At 36.1% G+C, this 21,043-nt stretch overlaps 2 protein-coding genes across 2 annotated transcripts; both read right to left on the bottom strand.

Annotated features, from left to right (window-relative positions):
• Positions 1–3,865: 3,865 nt before the first annotated feature.
• On the bottom strand, positions 3,866–5,481 carry LOC136218485 (ribosome-binding factor PSRP1, chloroplastic). The gene is made up of 5 exons (XM_066005374.1): positions 5,173–5,481; positions 4,954–5,097; positions 4,603–4,875; positions 4,394–4,502; positions 3,866–4,298 (listed from the first exon to the last, which is right to left on the bottom strand). Exons 1-5 carry the CDS (start codon positions 5,398–5,400, stop codon positions 4,222–4,224), a joined length of 831 nt encoding a protein of 276 aa, XP_065861446.1. The 5' UTR covers positions 5,401–5,481; the 3' UTR covers positions 3,866–4,221.
• Positions 5,482–7,570: 2,089 nt separating this feature from the next.
• LOC136218484 (sucrose transport protein SUC3) lies at positions 7,571–17,276 on the bottom strand. The gene is made up of 14 exons (XM_066005373.1): positions 16,747–17,276; positions 16,008–16,073; positions 15,567–15,665; positions 15,413–15,477; positions 15,246–15,330; positions 15,107–15,140; positions 14,908–15,007; positions 13,846–13,921; positions 12,543–12,896; positions 11,828–11,971; positions 9,676–9,909; positions 9,533–9,596; positions 9,387–9,430; positions 7,571–8,151 (listed from the first exon to the last, which is right to left on the bottom strand). Exons 1-14 carry the CDS (start codon positions 17,044–17,046, stop codon positions 7,981–7,983), a joined length of 1,836 nt encoding a protein of 611 aa, XP_065861445.1. The 5' UTR covers positions 17,047–17,276; the 3' UTR covers positions 7,571–7,980.
• Positions 17,277–21,043: the final 3,767 nt, after the last annotated feature.

The raw sequence follows: 21,043 nt of genomic DNA, 5'->3' as shown, positions 1-21,043 counted from the left end.
AATCATTAAAAGGTTGTAATTTTAATAAAAGAAGCAACATTTACCCAATTGAATTTCACTCTTTTTCCCCTCTATTCAAAGAAAAAAAATGGGTAAAAACCAAATCAAAAAAAAAATAATAAAATAGAGGAAAGGATAAAAGACGTGTTTATATTTTTAGTTGCTTCCCGAATACTTCATTGCCTCATAAACACAACCTTGAGCTTCACCCTTCATATACATAGCGGAAACAGTGTCCCTTTTGGATTCTGAATTGCTTGAGGACAAGCAAAATTTTAAGTGTGGGGAGGTGGTTTATAGCTCTCTAATGCGAAAAATGTGTCCTTTTTGCAAAAAATTTAACTATTTGAGTCATTTAACTTTTTGCCTATAAATTCCTTTTTTCCTACCCCAACCTTTAGCCAATGTTACAACCCTTAAAGACCTATGATTTTGTTTAATTTTAATGCATTAATTTTGACCGGATGGATGATGCAATCCCAACGTGACCACTTTGTGCAATAAAATGTAGAGCGTTTCCAAAAAAAAATCACCCAAACACTTGAGCGTTAGAGTGACCACTTGTGAGCTATCAATTTTAGTTATCTTCTTTCGTTTTCATGAAGTGTTGATTGATAAAACAAATTAATCAGTTTTGGAGACTCGCCTGAGGTTCATTATGTTTTTAATTGCAAAATGAGTAGTCTGAATTGTTGTGAATAATAAAGTGTAGTAGATTCTTGTTTTTATAAGGGAGTTATTTGTTGATTTTTCTCTGCTTTAGATTCTGTCTTGCTTGAGGACAAGCAAGATTCAAGTGTGGGGAGGTTGATAGCTCCCATTTGTATAGGGTTTTTAGGCCCCTTTTAGCTTCCTTTTGCTTTATTTCCTTTTAGTTTTATTATTGTTTTGTTATCTTTTAGTTAGAATTAGTAATTTCTCTTATTTTTGGCATTTTCTGTGTTTTCAGGTGTCTTTGGGCCTATTTGAGCATTTCCGAACCAGACCCAAGCCTATTGAAGCATTTCCGGATTCTTCAGGGACCATCAGAGCACTTTTGGGATTCATCAGGGACCATTAGAGCACTTTTCGGAAGCCCAGGGACCTAAACAGATAAAAGCCGGAGCCACAGTTCCTTGAATAGGACCTGTCTCGGCGAGACATCACTTATCTCGTCGAGACAGGCCCTCGTCTCGTCGAGACATGCCTTGTCTCGACGAGACGAGGCGGGGAAAGGCGCACCAACGCCTTCCCCCTTGTTGGAATGCGCGGATTTGGGCCTGAAGCCCACCAAAAACACTTTGTAATTTTCCTTTTTTACCCTTGAGGCATTAGGGTTTCCTCCCTAACTCTATAAATAGGGAGCTAATCCTAATCTTTCAGGGGGGGATTAGCCAAACAATAAATTAGAGAGCCGCTAGGGCTTTCTCTCCTCCACAATGTAGTTTTAGGTTTTATTTCAGCTTTTCCTGCTTTCTAGATTAGGTTTATTTTTAGTTTTTATTTCTTATTCAAGAACAATTGATGGGAGAAGCTCCAGATCTTCTATTTTTATAATCGGATCAGACAAAGCGGGTTTTAGATTTCTATCTCTCTCTTATCTTTTGCTTTTATATTCAATTGAATATGTTTTTCCATTATTCATGATTTCCTCCTATTATGATTGGTTTGTCTATGAACTGATCTCCATCCAATTTGCGATGGAGATGAAATTGATTGTATGAATATGTGTGATTAGGGATCTAGGACCTTTGATTGATCAGTTTATGCATGCCTAATGCCTTGATATTGTTAGGAACAGGATTTATGCTAGAATGAACATTGATAATGATCAACTAGCCTGTTTATGTATATAATGTGCCTAATGCTTGTGACCCTGACATTAAATAGGATTATAGATAGATGAGAACTTGACCACGGAATCGTCTATACCGAATCTGTGTAAACCTGACTTCGCTAGAGACCACTAGGAATGAGGCTTTGTGGCTGGGCTACGGCTTTAGCTTTAGTTGTCAATAAACCTAATGCTTTGCATGATCTAGGGTATATGCCTAATCAAGCCGTCACCCGAATGCATGTGAATAGGAAGGACAATTCTGATCAAATTAGTCTTTCACTTAGGATAATTACCTTCAATCACTGGTAAAACACAAATCTGAACTCCCTAAACCCATACATAGGATTTAATCAAAGGATTCCTCAGCCTAGGTTGTGCCATCCATTAATTCACCTTCTACCCTGTCAATTGTTCCCTTTATTTTGTTATCTTTATTGCTTTAATTAGTTATTCAAAAACCCAACTTTTATCCAACCCTCTAAACAATTAGATCATTCTAGGTAGATTTGCTAGTTGTAACGAATAGTCCTTGTGGTTCGATCTCGTGCTTAGCACTTTATTACTTGTTGCGATAGGATAGACTTGTCCTATTAACTGCTATATATTTTACGAGCATCACCTGTCCTCTGACACGCTCCTCCTGTGCTGCATATGCCCTCTGGGCGTCCGCCATCAACCGTCGCTGCTCTGTCCGGTCCCTCCGAGCAGAGGCAGTAACCACACGTGAGGTCGTATGTCTGCGGCCAGAACCCGCCTCAACAACATCATCCTGTAAAATTATTTATTTATTATATTCAATTTTCTATTTTCCTTAATTTTTTATGTGTTCGGGTCTGCCTACATCGGCTCGGGCTAAAAAAATTTTTAAAAAGGCACAAAGAGGCTCGGTTTTGGCCTGGACGGGTGGTTTACACCACCTGACCGCAGGCCAAACGGGTGCGGCGCACCAGTCGGCCATAGGGCCGACTGGTGCGCCGCAAACGTTTGACCTCTCGGTCAAACGGATGCGCCGCGCGGCTCTCCTTCTGGTGGGCCGCGCAGCGCACTCGACCCACCATAAGGTGGGACGGGTAACGATCCCATCCCACCTTACGGTGGATCGGGTGCGCCGCGCGGCCCACCAGAAGGAGAGCCGCGCGGCGATTCCCTGCTCCACCTTTGGTGGAACGGATAGTTCGTCCGTTCCACCAAAGGTGGAGCAGTGAAATCGCACCCGTTTGGTGCGATTCCGGGTTTTTTTTGCCTCCGATTTCGGAGGCAAAAATCATGATTACGTTAAATTTTTTAATGTAAAACACTTACCGTAATACCCATGAATCCTTTGCCCTTGCCTATCCTTGGTGCCATGTCGTTTTAGCTCGGTTTTTTGAAAATGCTAAGAAGGTAGAGAGGATTTGAGAAAGTGAACTTTTGTTGTTTGAAAAAGTGACAAGGGCAATATTGTCAATAGGGTGCGGTGAACCGGAATTCAGGTGCGGTATATAGCAGCCCACTTTGTGGAATCATAGATTGGACAAAAGATAGTGGCAGTAATTGTATCCTCCTTTTCTGGTACAAAGGACTCGAATGCTAGCTAGTACTATAAGAGAAGTAGGATTTTAAGTAATGCTGCTTGTTTTTTTTAACTAATATTGCTCTATGTTCTGGAAGAATAGCTTCTTTTTAAACTAATGTTGCTCAGTGGACAAGCTTTTCTGGTAATGTATAGGATAATCTGAACAAGTATAGGATAGGGTCCTCAAGTTGAAAATGATGCCCTTTAATTGAAAGGGTCGAAGATGGACAAGCTGTTCCTTTTCCAACCATCAACATCAACTGAAGATAATAAGAAACATTGAAAGGAATTGGAAATAATAGAATTATTAGAATTAATGAAATTTGCAAGGCTTTGCTTCCCTCTTTCCATTTTGTTTCTTATTACTGAAGTAGAATTAGGTAACAGGCACTTGCATTTGGAACATCTATGAGTAAATATATATTTTCATTAATGATTTTTAAATGAAGAAAGGCTAAATGAAATTGCTTTTTCAATGAAGGGACATTTTGATAAATCATAAAGAGGATATGATTCATCATAAAAAGAAGTAAAGTAGCAGCAGCAGGAGTAGTTCAATGGCAGAATCAACCATTAGAGACCAGAGAGATAAAAATATTGCTAAGAAAGTTGCAAGCAAAGCCACTCCACTCCAGCAGTTTGATGTCCTCTGCAACTTATTTAGCTTTGAATTGCATAGAACCTGCTTAATTAATCTAGAGGACTTCCAAACATAGGCAAATTACAACGACCCAACCCCAACAGACTAACTGAATTTCACTGTTTAGTGTTCCATGGAATAATTTATAGAAAATGAAAAGTAATATTGTTTAGTGTTGGATTGATGAAAAGACATAAAAGTAGAAGTATACTATTCTCCATTATTCTGTTTGGGTATGATAATACCATATCCTCCAGCATTTCTTTTGTAGACAATATTGATCTCACCTGGAGATAGAACAAGTGAAAGTGAAAGTGAATGAATCCTCAATGCTCATGCTCATATTATAATTATAATATAAGAGAGTAGCATAATGTCATACCGGTTTGTTCATTCCTGAAGCCATAAAAATCATGGTCAACATTTTCCAGCTGCTCAACTGCCTCAGCGATACTCAAAGGTGGCATTTCAAAATATTTAGTGCGAACTACCTGAAACAAAATTGCTTTATATGATCATGATCATGATCATCTACTACTAAAGGAATAGATGTGTAAAAACAAAAGGAATGATTTGAATTGAAAAGAAAACCTCATCCTCGTCTACTACATCCTCATCCTCATCTATGTAGTAGTCCTTAATATCATCACCATCAGGCAGAGGCAGAGGCAGAGGCAGAGTGAGTGCCTCCCTGACCTTCAACCTATTAAAGCCCTTCATGTGGCGGCCATGGTCAGATTCCTTCTCCTTAATCTTCCTCAACTTTCTTTGTAAGATTGATGAAGCCAAGTCAATACTTGCATATATTCCCTCTGCGTCTTCCTCTGCCCTTATAACTCCATGCTTCTTTGTGAACAATGTCACCTGTTCAAAGTTAATCTAATTATATAATCATCCATTCAATTCTAAATTCAATGTACTAGTATGTAGTAAATCCACCACCTCACATCTACGGATTCTTGGGCCTTTCCCAAATTCTCCACCTCTAGCGGACAACCGAACATCCACTTCTCGAACAAGATGGCTATGCTTTTTAACTGCATTTCCCACCTTATCTTCCAAATGCTTCTTTACCGTTTCTGTCAACTGTAACCCACTCACTCATATCAAAAACCAATTCGGAAAAATAAAAGTGCGTGCCAGAAAAACAATTTGACAGACCTCCAAGTTTTTGCCTTGAATTATCAATTTCACAGAGGAGAGTGGACCGTCCCATGACATCCGAACAGGGCTCCGAACAGGCTTCACATCGCTAACCGATTTTATTGGGTTGAAGAACCTGCCTCTTTCAGACGCTAATCTTATATTTTTGGAGATTGACGGAGTAACCGTTGGCTTTACATGGGTTTGATGAAACCTTGTGTGCAACGAGCCTATAAGGGTTGCCATCTTTGGCCAATGCTACAACTCAGAAAATGGGGGTTTTGTTCAAACGGAGCTTTTTTCGGCAGCAGTCAGATTCATACATAGATAAGGACACGTCTGCAGGGGCATAATGAGGATTTTCTTTTTTTTTTTTTTTTGGATAATTCGACGTGTCTGGATAATTCTCCAACAGGGGGACCCACTCTTTTATTAATAAGGGCATACTAGGAAAATTCACCGATCCTCCTTCCCTTCCCTTCCCATCTCAAGCAATGCTTTACCATTAAAGCCATAGATAGATCCCCTTCATTTTCTTTATTTTCGTCATTTGCATAAATTACAGTGAAGTAAAAAGATAAAATCTGAACGGTATGTGAAATACCCACTTTTCCTACATGGTTTAAGGAAAACTATGTAGATCAAACTCATCATCATCATCAATGGTTGGGAAGCCATTAGAATTGAGCTCAAAGCTGCAAACGCTAGACTCAGACTCTACTTTCATTTTAACTGAGCCCCATTTTCATTGGCGGAGCCAACACATGTCCGAACTTGATCAGGGATGGCGATACGGTGGAAATGGAGTTGGAGTTAATGCGATGGTTTACTTTTCTAGGAATTGTCTTTTAATGTTTTTTTTAATTAGTCTACACGTCTCAATTTGTCTTTTAAAACTATCTACAATTATATAGATATAATTTATAACCTAATAAAAAACATTATTAATTTTAAAAATTATAGTTTATAAATTCGGTTTTGATATATGCAGCCCTTAGGGCTGCATATACGCTAGAATATTTTTTTTGTATTTTCAAGATGTTTATTTATTATGTATTGAACTTTTAAATACACCAAAATTCATTTAATGCAATCATAAATTCTTTTATGTTTTCTATATTTGTATTAATTTTTTATTTTTTAAAAAGATGTCTGCATTTATTATTTCAACAGGTTATTTGTAACTGTGCTATTAACAGAATAAAAGTTACAAATAACCTGTCGAAATAACACAGTTACAAATAATCTGTCGAAATGATAATGTTTAAGTCTGACAGATAAAAGTTACACACAAAAAACTGTATATAACCGGTCAAAATATAATTAATTGTATGCAGATACAAACATTATCATTTTGACAGGTTATTTGTAACTGTGTTATTTCGACAGATTATTTGTAACTGTGTTATTAACAGAATAAAAGTACAAATAACCTATCGAAATAACACAGTTACAAATAACTTGTTGAAATAATAAATGCAGACATCTTTTTAAAAAATAAAAAATTAATGCAAATATAGAAAATATAAAAGAATTTATGATTGCATTAAATGAATTTTGATGTATTTAAAAGTTCAATGCATAATAAATAAACATCTTGAAAATACAAAAGAATATTCTGTTTGTATTTAATGCTTATATACAGCCCTAAGGGCTGCATATATCAAAACCGTTATAAATTAAGGATCTATGATATATTATCTAGGGTTTATGATTTATAAATTATAATTTGGAATTTTTAAATTAGGATTATAGAAAATAATAACATATTAAAAATTAAATTTGGTAATATGACTTAATTATAATTTTATACCTAATTATGATATTCATGTATTTTATCCTATTATTAATAGCCACTTTTATGTATAAATCCCGATTTGTGAATATTACTCTATTTAACACTAGATGTCTTTTAAGGTTAATGTACGAGAATTCAGATATATAATTCATTTTAACCCTTGTAGTAATTGCATCCACAGTAAACTTTTATCTATTGCCAAAACAAAAGGGCAATTTAAAGGAGCATATTTGGTGAAAAAAAGAATCAATTAATATGTATGAATTGAATCAAAATGTTAATGTATTATGAAACGAGAGGAGTACTTGCAAATTCATGAATGCATCAAGGGAGGATGGAACTATGGAAATGCCAAACAGGGAGGGCAACAAAAAAGAAAGTCCCCGATAAACAATTTAGTCTAACGAGATTCTGGTAATTAAATAAATAAATAAACAGCATGAAGATGTTCAAGAGAGATATATAGCTCACCATATTCAGTTATGAAGACAAGTTGAGGTTTCACTCCATTGCTGTTCACTCTGTATTCCATTCAGCTTCGGATTAACACTACTCCTAAGCTACAACTGCAACAAATGACTTGGAAGACCAACTAACAGTATTAACAAAATTAAGACATACCACAGCAACAAGTTTTCAATCTGTGTTTATTTTCTAGTCCCACATGCCAACCTTTGCGTTTGAAACAGAAAGAGGCACGATAAATTAACATTTGATGAGCAGATATCTACTACCTACCGGAATGGAATGATACAGAAGCGCTAGCTGTATGCGCATATAAGGCTAATTTTCAACTCAATGACAATTTACACTACATAAAATACAGCGACCCCACCAGGCGGGGAAAAAATGAAAGAATTGGGATATATTTCAGTCCTATAAAATCAAGAGTAATATGTACGTATAATGGAAGAACCATCGCTCCCAAATTGATGTATGAGCATATCCTTGTTACTCAGAAGAACCATGTCTCTTGTTTCTGATAAATCTATGCCAGTCCAATGCGAACCTAGTTAGCCTCTCAGTTATCAGCCAAAATGAAATCCAGAAGAGTTAAATGAACTGCTTGAAAGATCTGGCAGCTTCGAAGTTGCAATGATACCAGCTGCAAGAGCAGACACAGAAGCCAAGACGAAGGCAGGTACATTGCCCCCGCCAAACAGAGCATCCCATGGTCCCGCACCAAGGGATATTATCATCTGAATAAACCAACCAAGGTTAGATCAATTTTTACCTACTGCTGACTAGAAAGCCAAGAACGGAAGGTAAAAATGTAAATATTAACAAGTTGAACTCTCAGGCACTACTGACTGGCGGTGGAAGGGTAAAAGTAAAATGCATCCCTTTTTTAGCCCACAATTAAGTGTTGATTTTACCAAAAAGACAACCCCCAAAAGCTTTGAAACCGAAGGATGTGATATACTCCAAGAAGACTATCATACTATTTAAAAAGAAAACAAGAGGATCACTCAATCAAATAGTATATAACAATATTGCTCAGAAACTTTGATTTTGAAAAGTTTCCACGTTTCGACAGCTAAAACTTTCCTAAACTTGTACTTCACTTTTAAAGTCACAAACTTGTAATTCAAGTCAAATTTTTATAATTTAAGAAAATTGTAAAGTGATTTTTTTAAGAATTAATAGCGTTTTCAGAAGCAAACAATTGAAGTAAACTGGTCTCTTTATCAATTAATCATGCACTGGTAAATAATTTATTAGTCCCCCCTTTTTACCTAACACACTATTTAGTCCCTCTATTTTGAAAAACACATTATAAGGTACCTATCCTTTGTCAATGTTAACCCTTTGGCCCTTCTGTCCTTTTTTTTTTTTAGATTTTTAACAGTTTTGGCATAAACAGACGGGCAGGAAATAAGAGTACCAGAGTCATTTTGTATCGTATTATGGTTGTCCTGAAACTAAGATATGTTCGGTTAAAAATCTAAAAGAAATAGACAAAAGGAACAAAGGGTTAATATTGACAAAAGATAGGGACCTTATAATGTGTATTTTAAAATAGGGGGACTAAACAGTGTGTTACGTAAAAAGATGGGGACTAATAAATTATTTACCCATCATGCACGATCATATCACATTAAATTCTTAATTTTTATTTCTAAATTTTCTTCAAGCTTTCAAAATGAAAAAACTCCTTTTCCCATTTTGTAACTTGGACGTAATATTCTTTCACTTTATAATAAAACATTTACAAATGCATCCTTATAAGTTATAATTATAAAACTTACAAATAATATACTTCTATATTTTTGTTATTCACATGTTCCCCCTCACTTTTCATTTCCTATATTTTTAAGAAATATTGTTTCCCAGTATTCGTTTCCATTTTCATTTCCAAACAACATAGGTATACTCGCATATAAAAAACTAAATGAGAGAAGGAAAAGTTAAAAGGATTGATCATCTCATTTACCTGTGGAATAACTATAGCAAGATTCAGGACTCCTATAGCCAATCCTGTACAGCAGCATGAAGATAACAAGGATTAGGATTAACCTGCTTCACTCAACAAACATAAGAACTGAAAAAGATCCACCGAAAATAAAGTTCCGGACAAACCTTGGCCACCGCCTGAATCAGCAGTCAACTCAGCTGTTACCGAAAATGGAACACTATAGGTGATCTGCAACAGGCAAAAAATTCAACACATGCTTAAGGGAAGAAATTGTAAATATGCTATTATCAACAGAAATGATACATACAGCAAGGGGGAAGCCAAGAAGAGCAAATACAATCAAGGCAGCTATCCGGATTGATGCACTCCCTCCAATAACATGTTCGATTCCTCCAGAATATTTGCCGACAGATATCAAACTAATGATAGCAGTAACAGCCATGCAGGCAAATACAATAAAATTGCTTATAGCCCACACTATTCTTGGACCCATCTTTTGACACATTGGTTCAATTAAGAAGGAACTAATGCCAAGAACAACCTAAAACAGTGCAAGAGGAAACAAAATTACAACAAATTAGTTCATAGCCTCAAATCAATTTAAACATGCTCCTTTAATAATGCAACACGTCATATGTCACTTTTCTTTAGCCTTCTAACACTCTATTCCTTATGTTTCCTTCTTGGACTAAGTATCATTTTGCCTCATGAAATAGAGCATGGGAGAAATTCAATCCATAAAGCACAAAAATGCCGAACTTAGTCCATACCTGATGAAACTCAGGGAGACAAACCTCTTTTTTCACACATGAAAGGCACGGGTTAATTTGACTAAAAATCTGTCAAATCATGGTGATAAATGAACTCTTTTGCAACTTGATGAAGCAAATTGGCCCCATGTTCCCACTTCGTGAGACAAATTGGTTTGCTTTCCTTTTCTGTTGCCATCACTGTTTTATGTTCTCTTTTTAGTATTGACTTCCCTAATTTTTCTCATATAGGACTTGGTTTCTCCCAGCTCATTCTCAGAAAGTTTTATCCATCTTGAAGTTACAATACTCATATTCTGGAATTACTAACAGGCAGTCCCTCCATTTATATTAGGGGTGTTCAAAAAACTAAGTAAACCAACCCAAAAATAACTAGTTTACTAATTTATTTATTCTATTGGATTGGTTTTAACCAAACCAATGAATTATTTCATATGGATTGGTTAATTTAATCAGTTATTAACTAATTCAAACCAAACCTCAAGAAAAAAAAAAGGTGAGATTTTGATGGATTGGTTAAAAAGTTTTGCTTTTCCAAACTTAGAAGCTTACTAACGAGTAATAATAATTATTTGGATAATAATAAGAATAATAATTTATATATATATATATAGAAAAGAGCAAAAATTGGTTCGCCTTTGAAGCAAACCCATTACTTTTCTAGAGGATTGGTTTGCAAGCCTGGAACCACAAATTAATTTGGCTTGTTTTTCACATTTTTATTAATTTTGTGTTTTTTTTAAATTATATATATATATATATATATATGCTTTTTTTTGTTATGATTTAGAGGTTTGTTTTTGTTGATCTCTGTTTGCTTCCTTAGTTGTCACATATAGTTAGTTATTTACTAAAATTTGACCTTAAGTCATGTGAGATTAATATTCGACTAATAAGTATATTTACACACTATCTTTGTTAATCAGTTATTTTTTTTCCTATTTTGTGGTTGTGTAGTGGGAGCGAATTTGTGTCACTGACACGACTTGATTTCACGGTTTTATATGATGGTTCATGTTAGCCGACCCCGAATCATTTCGGGACTAAGGCTTTGTTGTTGTTGTTGTTGTTGTTTTGTGGTTGTGTAGTAATCTGTTTTTATTTACTGCATGAAAAATACAAGTTTTGAAAATTGTCATATCTAGCATATGCAAAATTCAAATACTATTTGACATGTTTTCATGTTTTCCCCTTTTTTTATTTTTTCCATTTTTTTCGTTTTTTACGTTTTTCTGTTTTTTTTTTCTTTCTAAATTTGATATATTGAAAAAATTAGATATGATTTGAATTTGAATAAAATTGATTGAATAATTTAATCTAGCTAAAGAATAGGTTTGGATGAAATTAATTCATGGATTGGTTATTAATAACCAATCCAAACCAAAGCCAATCCAATTCTATGGAGTGTCCATGGATTGAATTGGTTGCAATCCATGAATTCCTTGTTTAATTGGATTAAATTGGTTTTTTGATTCAATAACCATTGGATTGACCCATGAACACCCCCTACTTTATATCCCTATTTGAAACCTTTTTACACTTGATTTGATCATTTTAAAGTACTCTCAGACATGTTAACATAGTCAATCATTCTGGTGGAGACAAACTTGAAGCATGGCTTATATAATTGAGCAACTATAAGAAAATCTGACAAAAATTCAGGAATTGATACTAAATTTGAGTTCTTACTGAGTTCAACAGCAAGCCAAACGCACCATCTCTGACACCTTGATCATACAAGTTCACCTCATCAGAATTCCCTTTTGGGTCTCCATGATAAACTTCTCTTCCCATCCAATCCGTATCAAAAAGAAAGAAAGGGAACCAGGACAACTACATGAAAAGTGGTCATTCAAAATTAAGAATGGTATATAAATAAAACAACATTGATTGGCTTTGACTTTTACACTATGCATGGATGAGGATTAAATGGAGGGAAACACCTCTCCTTTTTGTCTCTTTTTTCCCAAGGGAATGGGAAACATCAAAAGGTGCCTATTCCCTTTTATTCTCCTCCTATAAGGTGATAGCATCCAATTTGGGTGCAAACGATATCAACCTTGTGTTAAAGGAACGAAACTATTATTGTTTTTTCTTTCCTTTTTATAATTTTACTAGTGGTGATTCAAAACTAAAATCAAATGAAGAAGAATCATTTGTAGTTTTGCAATTGTACTCCCCCTTGTTCACTAAATAACAGTTTCTCCTTCCCTCCCTGTTTAGATAAATGTGAATTCTCAAACACAACTAAATACAAAATTTATCCGTTCTTTAGCCTTTTGCAGGCATGCATAATGTTCAACGAAAATTATCAATTAAAATTAAACAGGTGAACTGCACTAAAGCTACAATCAGGGACCACTGAGTTCTGGAAATAACAGTGAATAATCGTTGAAACACTTACCCAAGTAAGAGCCATAACAACAAGCACAGAATGCATTCCAGGAGGCAAATGTCTTAAACTAGTCAACAAATTAACTAATACTGCTCCAGTGCCATCACCAAAACTATCATTTTGGACCTCCACAGAATTTGTAAGCTTTGGATTCACGTTTTTTTCAATACTGCCATTGAGGTTATCCTTGTTAGAATTACAGAGAACTGGCATGTCAGACTTCAATTTTGAAATTTCAAGCCCATTTTGTTGAGCATCGTTCAACAATGGAGCTGAATCTGATGATCGGTTACGCTGATTGTCATTTAATGGAACTTCATTAGCAAAATATAGAGTTACGAGAGTGCAGATAGTCAGGAAGACCTGCATATATGCCAATGGACATTATCAGAATCATGAATAATATAAAACATTTCCAATTATTAAAGAAATCAAATTAAAACTAATGAGCATAAACAAAACAAAATTTCAAAGATGTATAGAAGAAAGTCCCTGGGCCCACTTAAATACAGCATACTCAAAAGAAGACCTATCAGCGCAAATAAATACACATAAACCAACTTATAATAGATGATACCAGAAGCGTGCATGCAGCAATTCAAGACCAGGCATACCTTTAGAGAAATTAAAAACCTGATTATAGTTCTCACAAAATTTGTCCAACTATGCATGTTATTCTCATTGCATTTTAGCTGGCTTTTGTTTTCATTATATGTAACCTTTTATAATAATAAATGTCTTCTTCAACTGTGGCAACAAAAAGAACTTATCCTCTCATAAGAAAATTTAAATATTAACAGTTTCTGATGTACTCTCCCATCAAAATGCATCTCAAACATCATCACTATCCTATGTGAGCCAAAAATTCCCATAAGTTCAATTTCAAAGACTTTCTTAATTACAGTACTTTTAGAAAAATATATTTATGTTTCAAAAAAAGCAGCCAACTTCAAGGAGCTAAGCCTAATTCAAAAGAATAAGCAATATAAAGAAAATTTGGAGGAGGTATTTAAGTAAACTAGAGACCTTGGCAACTCATGCATCATATTTGTGTAAGTTCTCTCAACCTCACTCTCATTTTCTTTGACCACAGAGCTGGTTCTGAACTTAAACATTGTGTCAAACATCAGTTTCCGGACTCCAGCAGCAGAAACAAATTTAAATTTGTATATTCTTTTCTCTGAATTTTTTGGAGATTGCATCCTACAAAACCTCTCTTCATTTACTCAGTGAAATTACATTTATGTGGCAACCTTGCTAATGCTAAAACGAGAAAATAACCAAATGCAAATGCAAATGCAAAATAACTCACTACTGCTACAAGAAATGCTGCTTTCAAATTTCCACAAGCTTCACAACAGGCTCTACTCATCAAGAAAGGAAACCACCTGCTTAGGAATATTAACATCAGATGAAATGATCAACCAATATACTGCTAAAAGATAAAATGAAATAACAATAACAGTACAATGATAACTGTTAATTGAAAAAATAGGTGACAGGCTGTGCAAAAAAAATTATCCAAGTTTATGAAAAGCATAGTACTAACAAAAGGTCAGGGGTTAGAAGGTAGCACAAAAATGGAAGTACAGGCATGTCTACAAAAACATCCACTACAACAAGATTATCCATATGATTCTCAACAAGGCGTATAATACTGATAAATGTAAAAAATCAACAGAAATTGACAAAAAATGTTATAAAATACTACGAGAAAAGATACAAGTCAACATATAGCAAAAATCATTTACAAATAAGCAAATTCTAAATAACTTTTATAGATGAACATTAGTATGATTTTTTCTAGCATTAATAATATGATCAGAAAAACTACTAAAATGTCTTAAGATTATACTCTCTCCGTTCCAAAATAATTGTCACATTTGACCAAATTTTCTTATTTAATATTATTTCAGGTTTTAGTTTTCAAGGCAATTTTTTCCTGAGGGCGAGCCTTGGCGCAACGGTAAACGTTGTTGTCGTGTGACCAAGAGGTCACGGGTTCGAGTCTTAGGAGCGGCCTCTTGCGGGAAGGCTTGCCCCCAGTACACCCTTGTGGTGGGACCCCTCCCCGGACCCTTGCTCAGCGGGGACGCGTAGTGCGACCGGGCCGCCCTTTTTTTTTTATTATTAATGAGATTGACACTAATTACTCCATCATTGTCTTAATTAATGAGTCGAGGGTATTTTAGTCCATTTTCTATATAGTTAATGCAAATCAATCATTTCCTTGGTATGTGCAATTTGGTCAAATGTGACAATTATTTTGAAATGGAGGGAGTAATATTATATATATAATTATCTAGTTATTTATGGGATTTACGTAATAGATGTCACTAAGTAAAAGATATTAATATCAGCTCAAAATTTTCACCTGTTCCAGCTCCCACTAGCACCAGCAGAAAATCCTAAAATGTTACCAACAGCCATCCATGAGCAAAAAATAGCATTCGCTGAATTGCGTTGCTCAGGACCTGGAACATGGTAATATATGTGTCCGTGCGTGTGAATACCACGTAGTTGATATTTCTGTCATAAGCTAAATCAAAAAAAAAATAAAGAAGAAAAAACACCTGATAAATCAGCCAGGAGGGCTCGAGCAGGTCCCTACAATTTTGAGAAGCCAGTTCATTTGCCAGGGTATACATATAATAAAGCCACTTCCTACACAGCTAATATATAAAGTAACAAAATAACTATTTAACAGCTCACCTGCACTGTATTGTTAGCAAGATCCAGCATCCAAAACCCAATGACAAAAACAAAAGCTGCCCTTGTTCGTGTGCCTTTAAATGTGCTGTAGGTCCATAAATAAGATGGTAAGTCTTGAACACACACAAATGAAATACAAGGATGTGAGAGACAGGGAAACGGGAAACCTGCAATGCTCCTTTGTATCCCCTAGTATATATCCAATGTCTGCAGAAAATCCTATTATTATCACCTATATTATTACAACACTTAGTTCAGTTGATATATATAAAAACCTGCAAAATAGATGCTACTTTGAATTTAAGATTCATCGCTGCTTACAGCAAGTGATATCATGAGAGATCCCAGAAGAATGAATGGTCGTCTCCGTCCATATTTTGAAGAGCACTTGTCGCTCCAAATACCAACGCAAGGTTGAACCTAATACATAAAAGATTAATAAGTAATGCACTTCCAACTTCAAATCAAGATGTAGTAAAGGAGGATTTAAAAAAAAAAAATTACTCCAAGCAACATGAATAACAAATATCAATTTGGTCAAACTCACAAATTACAGAAACCTCACTTTAACTAAGAGTTGCTACTGCCGCTATCCAAAACTACTGCTAGGCAGAAATTTTTAAGCCAATGTAACCATAAACAGAATAAGAAAAGTACTCCAAGCACTACTCCAGATTTCAGTTCGATAGGAAATTGGCTTAAGAGCATTAAATTCAAGAGGCGGGAAGGTAGAAAAACAAAAGATGAATTGCTTTCACCTACCACAAGTCCTGTTATTGGGCCACAGAGCCAAATAAATGAGGAAAAAGCATGCTCTATGCCGAGTGTCTGCAAAAATCAGTTGAAGTTAAGAAGAGTTAACCACAAATTAAACTGAAAGAAGTATAATCTCATGAATGACTCAAAATATTACACATGACATGATCATAGACATAACATTAATGTAGATTTAATGAAGAAAATTAACTACACAAAGGTGACCAAAATTGAGAAAACTTCACAATGACATTTTTAATTGAAAAAGAAATACAAATCCGTAAAACATTCCTTTGAAAAATGTGTCTAACCCCCTTGAATTTAAAAAATTTGCAGTCAGTAGTTCAACTTTTTTCCGAGAATTTCAGTTTCCTGTTTTGTCCAACTGAGTGCATAAATGCAGCAAAACTAAAAAAAAATGATTATTAGCCACCTTTAAAGACTGCATGCCATAATAACAAATAACAGTTTCTTTTACTTCTGTGGCTGAAAATGCTTAAAAATTAACAGACATCAGAAAAGAAAGCCATCGCATGTCCAAGGAACTATTATTTTCAATTCCATAACAAACACACGCAGACTCATGCAAATCGAATTAGCTATTTTTCAGAATTAATTGACGAAGTAGAGATGAAAACCACATGTTACTAAACTTGAATTAGTAAATTAAGCAGTTGAATGTATAAGACGAATCAACCAGAGCTTAAAGCAACTAAAGGCACTCGTTGTAGGATGAGAGACTTGCCTGTATATAAGGAGTAAGAAGAGAAAGCTGCAAGGCCCAACCAAATTGAACGCCGGCGGCGACCGTACAACTGAGAACGAGAGCAACAAAACTAAAATGGTTGGTGGATTTAGATCTGGCAGGAACGGGGGAAGAGAAACTGGAGTCGTTATTGGAGATCTGGGAAGAAGAATTCGGCGAAGAAGAAGAGCCCAAGTGGATGGGATGGTAATGCTGGTCCTGCTCTTGAAAACCAACCATTTCCACCTCAACATCCTTCTTCAGGTTCTTGTAAGGAACCCGAATTGACACGGAGTCCATCCTCCGAAACAAATCCGTCCAATCACGTTCGATCTTTCACCGGCTACCTTTTTTACATTAAAAGTGAAGGACAATGCTACGAACACTCATCCAGATCTAATTGATTTTATTCTTATTTCTTACTAATCATGCCCAAAATCGATAGCCAAGGGCGAAAGGTATTTCCAGGAAAAGGAAACGGGTCACTTTTGGGCGGCCTTATTTTATGAGATTGGCGTCGTCTCTGACTCTGACTAATTACAAAGAAAATAGATCCTTTTCTATTTTAATAAATAATAATTTGGAGTACTTTTCATAAGTAACGTTGACTTTAGATCGAGACTATAACTTGGGATAAGAATAAAAATATTGGAAATTATATATTTGAAACGAATTACAAAAAGTAAAATAATATTTTCTTTCATTATATTCAAAATTACAACAATTTATTTTAGTTTTTTTACAGGGTGTTGTTAAATATAGCCTTCATTTCCCGCTCCTAGTCTCGTGAAAGGACGAAAATACCTTTAGAGCTTTTGGGGTGGGAAATGGAGAATTTTTTCCTCTCCCGGCACGCGATCGTGAGGTAATCACGCCTCACCACAAGGTGAGGCGTGAGGCTGTCACGCTTCACCATAGGTGCGGACGTGATAGCCTTACGCCCATGGGGGTAGATGAAGGTGTGCAAGGAGTCCTTCCACATAAGGCCTCAAAATTATAAGGGCCCCAAAATTTTATGACGTGCTTAGTCAAATATAAATATTAGCTTAAATTGAAAAAAATAGTAATATAATGCAATAAGATCTATTTACACCCTTTCACTGCATTGAGTGCATATGTGATTTAGATATTCAACCATTCAAAATTCACAACCTTACCATTCATTCATTTCTTTTTATATTTTCTTAATACAAAATTCTATTAAGTATTAACGGTTTGATAAAATTTTAGTACAGGGGCCTCAAAAAGTTTAAGACGGTCCTGCTCATGCCTCACCTTGTGGTGAGGCGTGATAGCATCACGCCCGCGTGGCTGTGTATTAAAAAGTGTGGAATTTAACCTTATCAAAATTAACTCGGATTAACCTTTTAGAAATAAAAATTGCAGAATTTAACTCGGATTAACCTTTTACAAATAAAAATTAACAACATAAACATTAAAATAAAATTAATAAACATAAAATAGTACATATAATCTCAAAAGTGTTAAAATGTGAGGTTATATAATAAGTTCTAGTAGATAAAAACATATATCAGTTCGCCCGACGCCACGCGTCCATAAACTCATCCATCTCGCTCCTAATAAGTGGAGCCTCATCATTTCGGCCGGCAGCCGATCTCTGAGTGATACGCCACAACCAGCTAACCCACTGCAAAATAAATAAATAAAGATTAAAAAAACAAACACATGTAAACTAATAATAAATAATAATAATAAACTTACATATTCGCTGTTGGAGCAAGCAAGCTGGACCGGTCCATCCTATGGGGCATGAAGGAGATGAGGATGTGAATATCGCATCTACCAGTCCATGTAAGCAGCATCACAGGCAGTGGGATCATATCCAACTGGCCGACATCTCCTCTGATCAACGCCCCGAGCCGATGGAAATCTCCGCCAGGTATCATTAACTATGATAGAGGAACGCGTGAGCCTGTTCGATAAAGACTTCCATGGCTGTATTGCTCTATCAGGTCTAATACGCTCAGTCGGGATAGACTGAGTATATCCGACCTGACGTAAGGCTACCGGTGTAGGACACTCGAAGCTGATCATCATCGAGGACAGGACCATAAGGCCACGTCACCTGCAAAAAATAATACTCAATAATAAATAATAATATACTATAAATAATACTTAAATTAAAATTAAAATTAAAATATAAGTAATACTAAAATTATAAATAAAACTATAATTAATACTAAAATTTTATAAAATACATCGGCTGCCGTCATGCGGTCCAGCTGTGCACGTATGGTCTCTAGTCGGGTGGTCGTCCTGCCTAGAACCCCGACCTCCCATCTGCATGCCCGGGGACGGTCAGCTGGGATCCTGAGTAGTAGTTTATGCGGACGAAATACCGGAAAATACTCATATATCCACGCATGTAGTAGGGTCAAACATCCGCAAATACTAGAGCAGTCTCCTCTGCTCGCTATCCCCAGCTGCCGATATAATGTGGCAAGTGTAGCAGACCCCCATGAAAGTCCAACTGCCCCTTTGACACCGCCGTGAACCTCAGCCAGATGGGACGGCCTAATCCTATCGCCACTCTTGTCGACAAACAAGGTGGATCCGAGCATAAGCCACATCCACGCCGTGGCCCGAGTCGCGTCATCCCTACCCTCGATCAGGATACGCATAATCTGTCATACATCATGCGGTAGAATAGTCATCTCCCCGAGCGGCATGTGGAAGGAGTTCATATCGGGCTGCCACCGCTCAACGAACGCAGATAACAGCGGGGCGTCGAGGTTCCTGAACATAATGGATGGGAGGTGAGACAACCCAGTCCTCTCGACCATATTCCGCAACTGTAAAATGACACATATACAATTACAAAATTTTTTTGAGGTTTAGGGTTAAAAAGAATAATTAAAATAATTTTGACAAACTAAATTATTCTTACCTCAGGTTTCGCACCACGTAACCACACCCCCAAATTATGACATGCTAATGATCTGTTGTAGCATGTCAGATACGATCGAAGCTCCCCTCCCAGCATCCGTGAGGCAACATGTCCTAGAAAACTAGGAATCACAGAACCATCAATGGGGCCACCATCCACCGGCCTAGAAACAATCCAACTGTGGTCCTTGATGTGCGCGGCGCTTAGTAGTATAGTGTGTGAATATGTTATTGTGTGTGTGTGTTACGATTAAGGTCTTTCTACGTGCTTTAACTCTACTAAACGCTACTACGTAGAGGCAAGTGTACCTCGTCGTATCAAGTAATAATCCGGTTAAGACCGGGTATCGAATCCGCAGGATTTATATCTGCAAGTATTAAACTACTAGGTTCTATTCGTTAGCTAAGCGGTGAATACTTTAGTTTGGTTTGGATGACAACTACAAACTACTCCTAAACTATGGTGAGACAGATTCGTATAATTCAAACTCTAAGAAGTGATACGGGTGATGATAAGTTATAAAATATAATAAACAATAATTCTAAACATATACGAATGATAATCTACTCTTGAAAAGACGACTATGTGTAGACCGACCGACCGACCCGTGAGGTACTTAGACTACGTGGTTCCTCCTAAAGGCGTGTCTAATACGAGGGATCAGAAACTAGGGCCCGTAAGTTCTATGGCTTGTCAATTCCTACGGTTTCCGGTGTGTCAATTCCGGTAAGGCAACTCCTATATGGCTCCCAAAAGATATTGGGAATCGCATCCCCCTACACAATAATCAATTACGAGTATCAAAACAAACAATAAATATCAACACGTATAGAGAAAGGGAAATTTCAAATCATATATTATAAATGTGGAACGCGTAAATGCGGAATACAACCAAGCCTAGTACATAGAAAGAGTGCAAGCTAATTAGCAAGTAAGAAGGGAAGAAGAATCTGCCCTTGGAACTAGCTAACCGGACTGAAGGCCGTTTCGTAGGTCTTGGAGGTGGAAATCTTGAGCTTGGTGGAAGAGGATGGACGGAACTTCGACGGAGTGACGGAATAAATGTACAAGCTCTCAAGGTGGTAGAGTTATAGTATACAAAATCTGAATTTGATAGAGTTTTCTTACACAAAAATCTCCATATAAATCTCCATATCCCTAAATGAGTGCCAAGCACTCCTATTTATACATAAATCAAGCTTGGGTCATAATTGTAATTGCATTAAGTGAGAAGACTTTGAATGTGGAGAGAAATCTTTGAAGGAAGACTTTGAATGTGAAGGGGGACTTTGAGTGTGTGTAAAAGTGGTAGGAAGACTTTGAATTTGATGTAGAATAATTAAGCATATGATGCTCCATTATTTTCTTATTTTCTCCCTTGCATATTTC

Source organism: Euphorbia lathyris, chromosome 2 (assembly GCF_963576675.1).
Source record: "Euphorbia lathyris chromosome 2, ddEupLath1.1, whole genome shotgun sequence".
Lineage (NCBI taxonomy): Eukaryota > Viridiplantae > Streptophyta > Magnoliopsida > Malpighiales > Euphorbiaceae > Euphorbia > Euphorbia lathyris.
Note: the sequence above shows the minus strand (reverse complement) of the source record. Positions and strands in the feature narration are given on the sequence as shown.

Bases quoted from the DNA above. Each gene is read 5' to 3' on its own strand.
- LOC136218484 (XM_066005373.1), bottom strand. From the start codon at position 17,046: ATGGACTCCGTGTCAATTCGGGTTCCTTACAAGAACCTGAAGAAGGAT. The intron at 13,922-14,907 runs GTGAAAATTTTG...ATTCCTAAGCAG, and splicing joins GCTAGTGGGAGCTGGAACAG to GTGGTTTCCTTTCTTGATGA. The intron at 9,431-9,532 runs GTTTGTCCGGAA...GCTGCTGTACAG, and splicing joins TGATTCAGGCGGTGGCCAAG to GATTGGCTATAGGAGTCCTG.
- LOC136218485 (XM_066005374.1), bottom strand. From the start codon at position 5,400: ATGGCAACCCTTATAGGCTCGTTGCACACAAGGTTTCATCAAACCCAT. The intron at 5,098-5,172 runs GTCTGTCAAATT...AGTGGGTTACAG, and splicing joins TTCAAGGCAAAAACTTGGAG to TTGACAGAAACGGTAAAGAA. The intron at 4,876-4,953 runs GTGGTGGATTTA...AACTTTGAACAG, and splicing joins CAAGAATCCGTAGATGTGAG to GTGACATTGTTCACAAAGAA.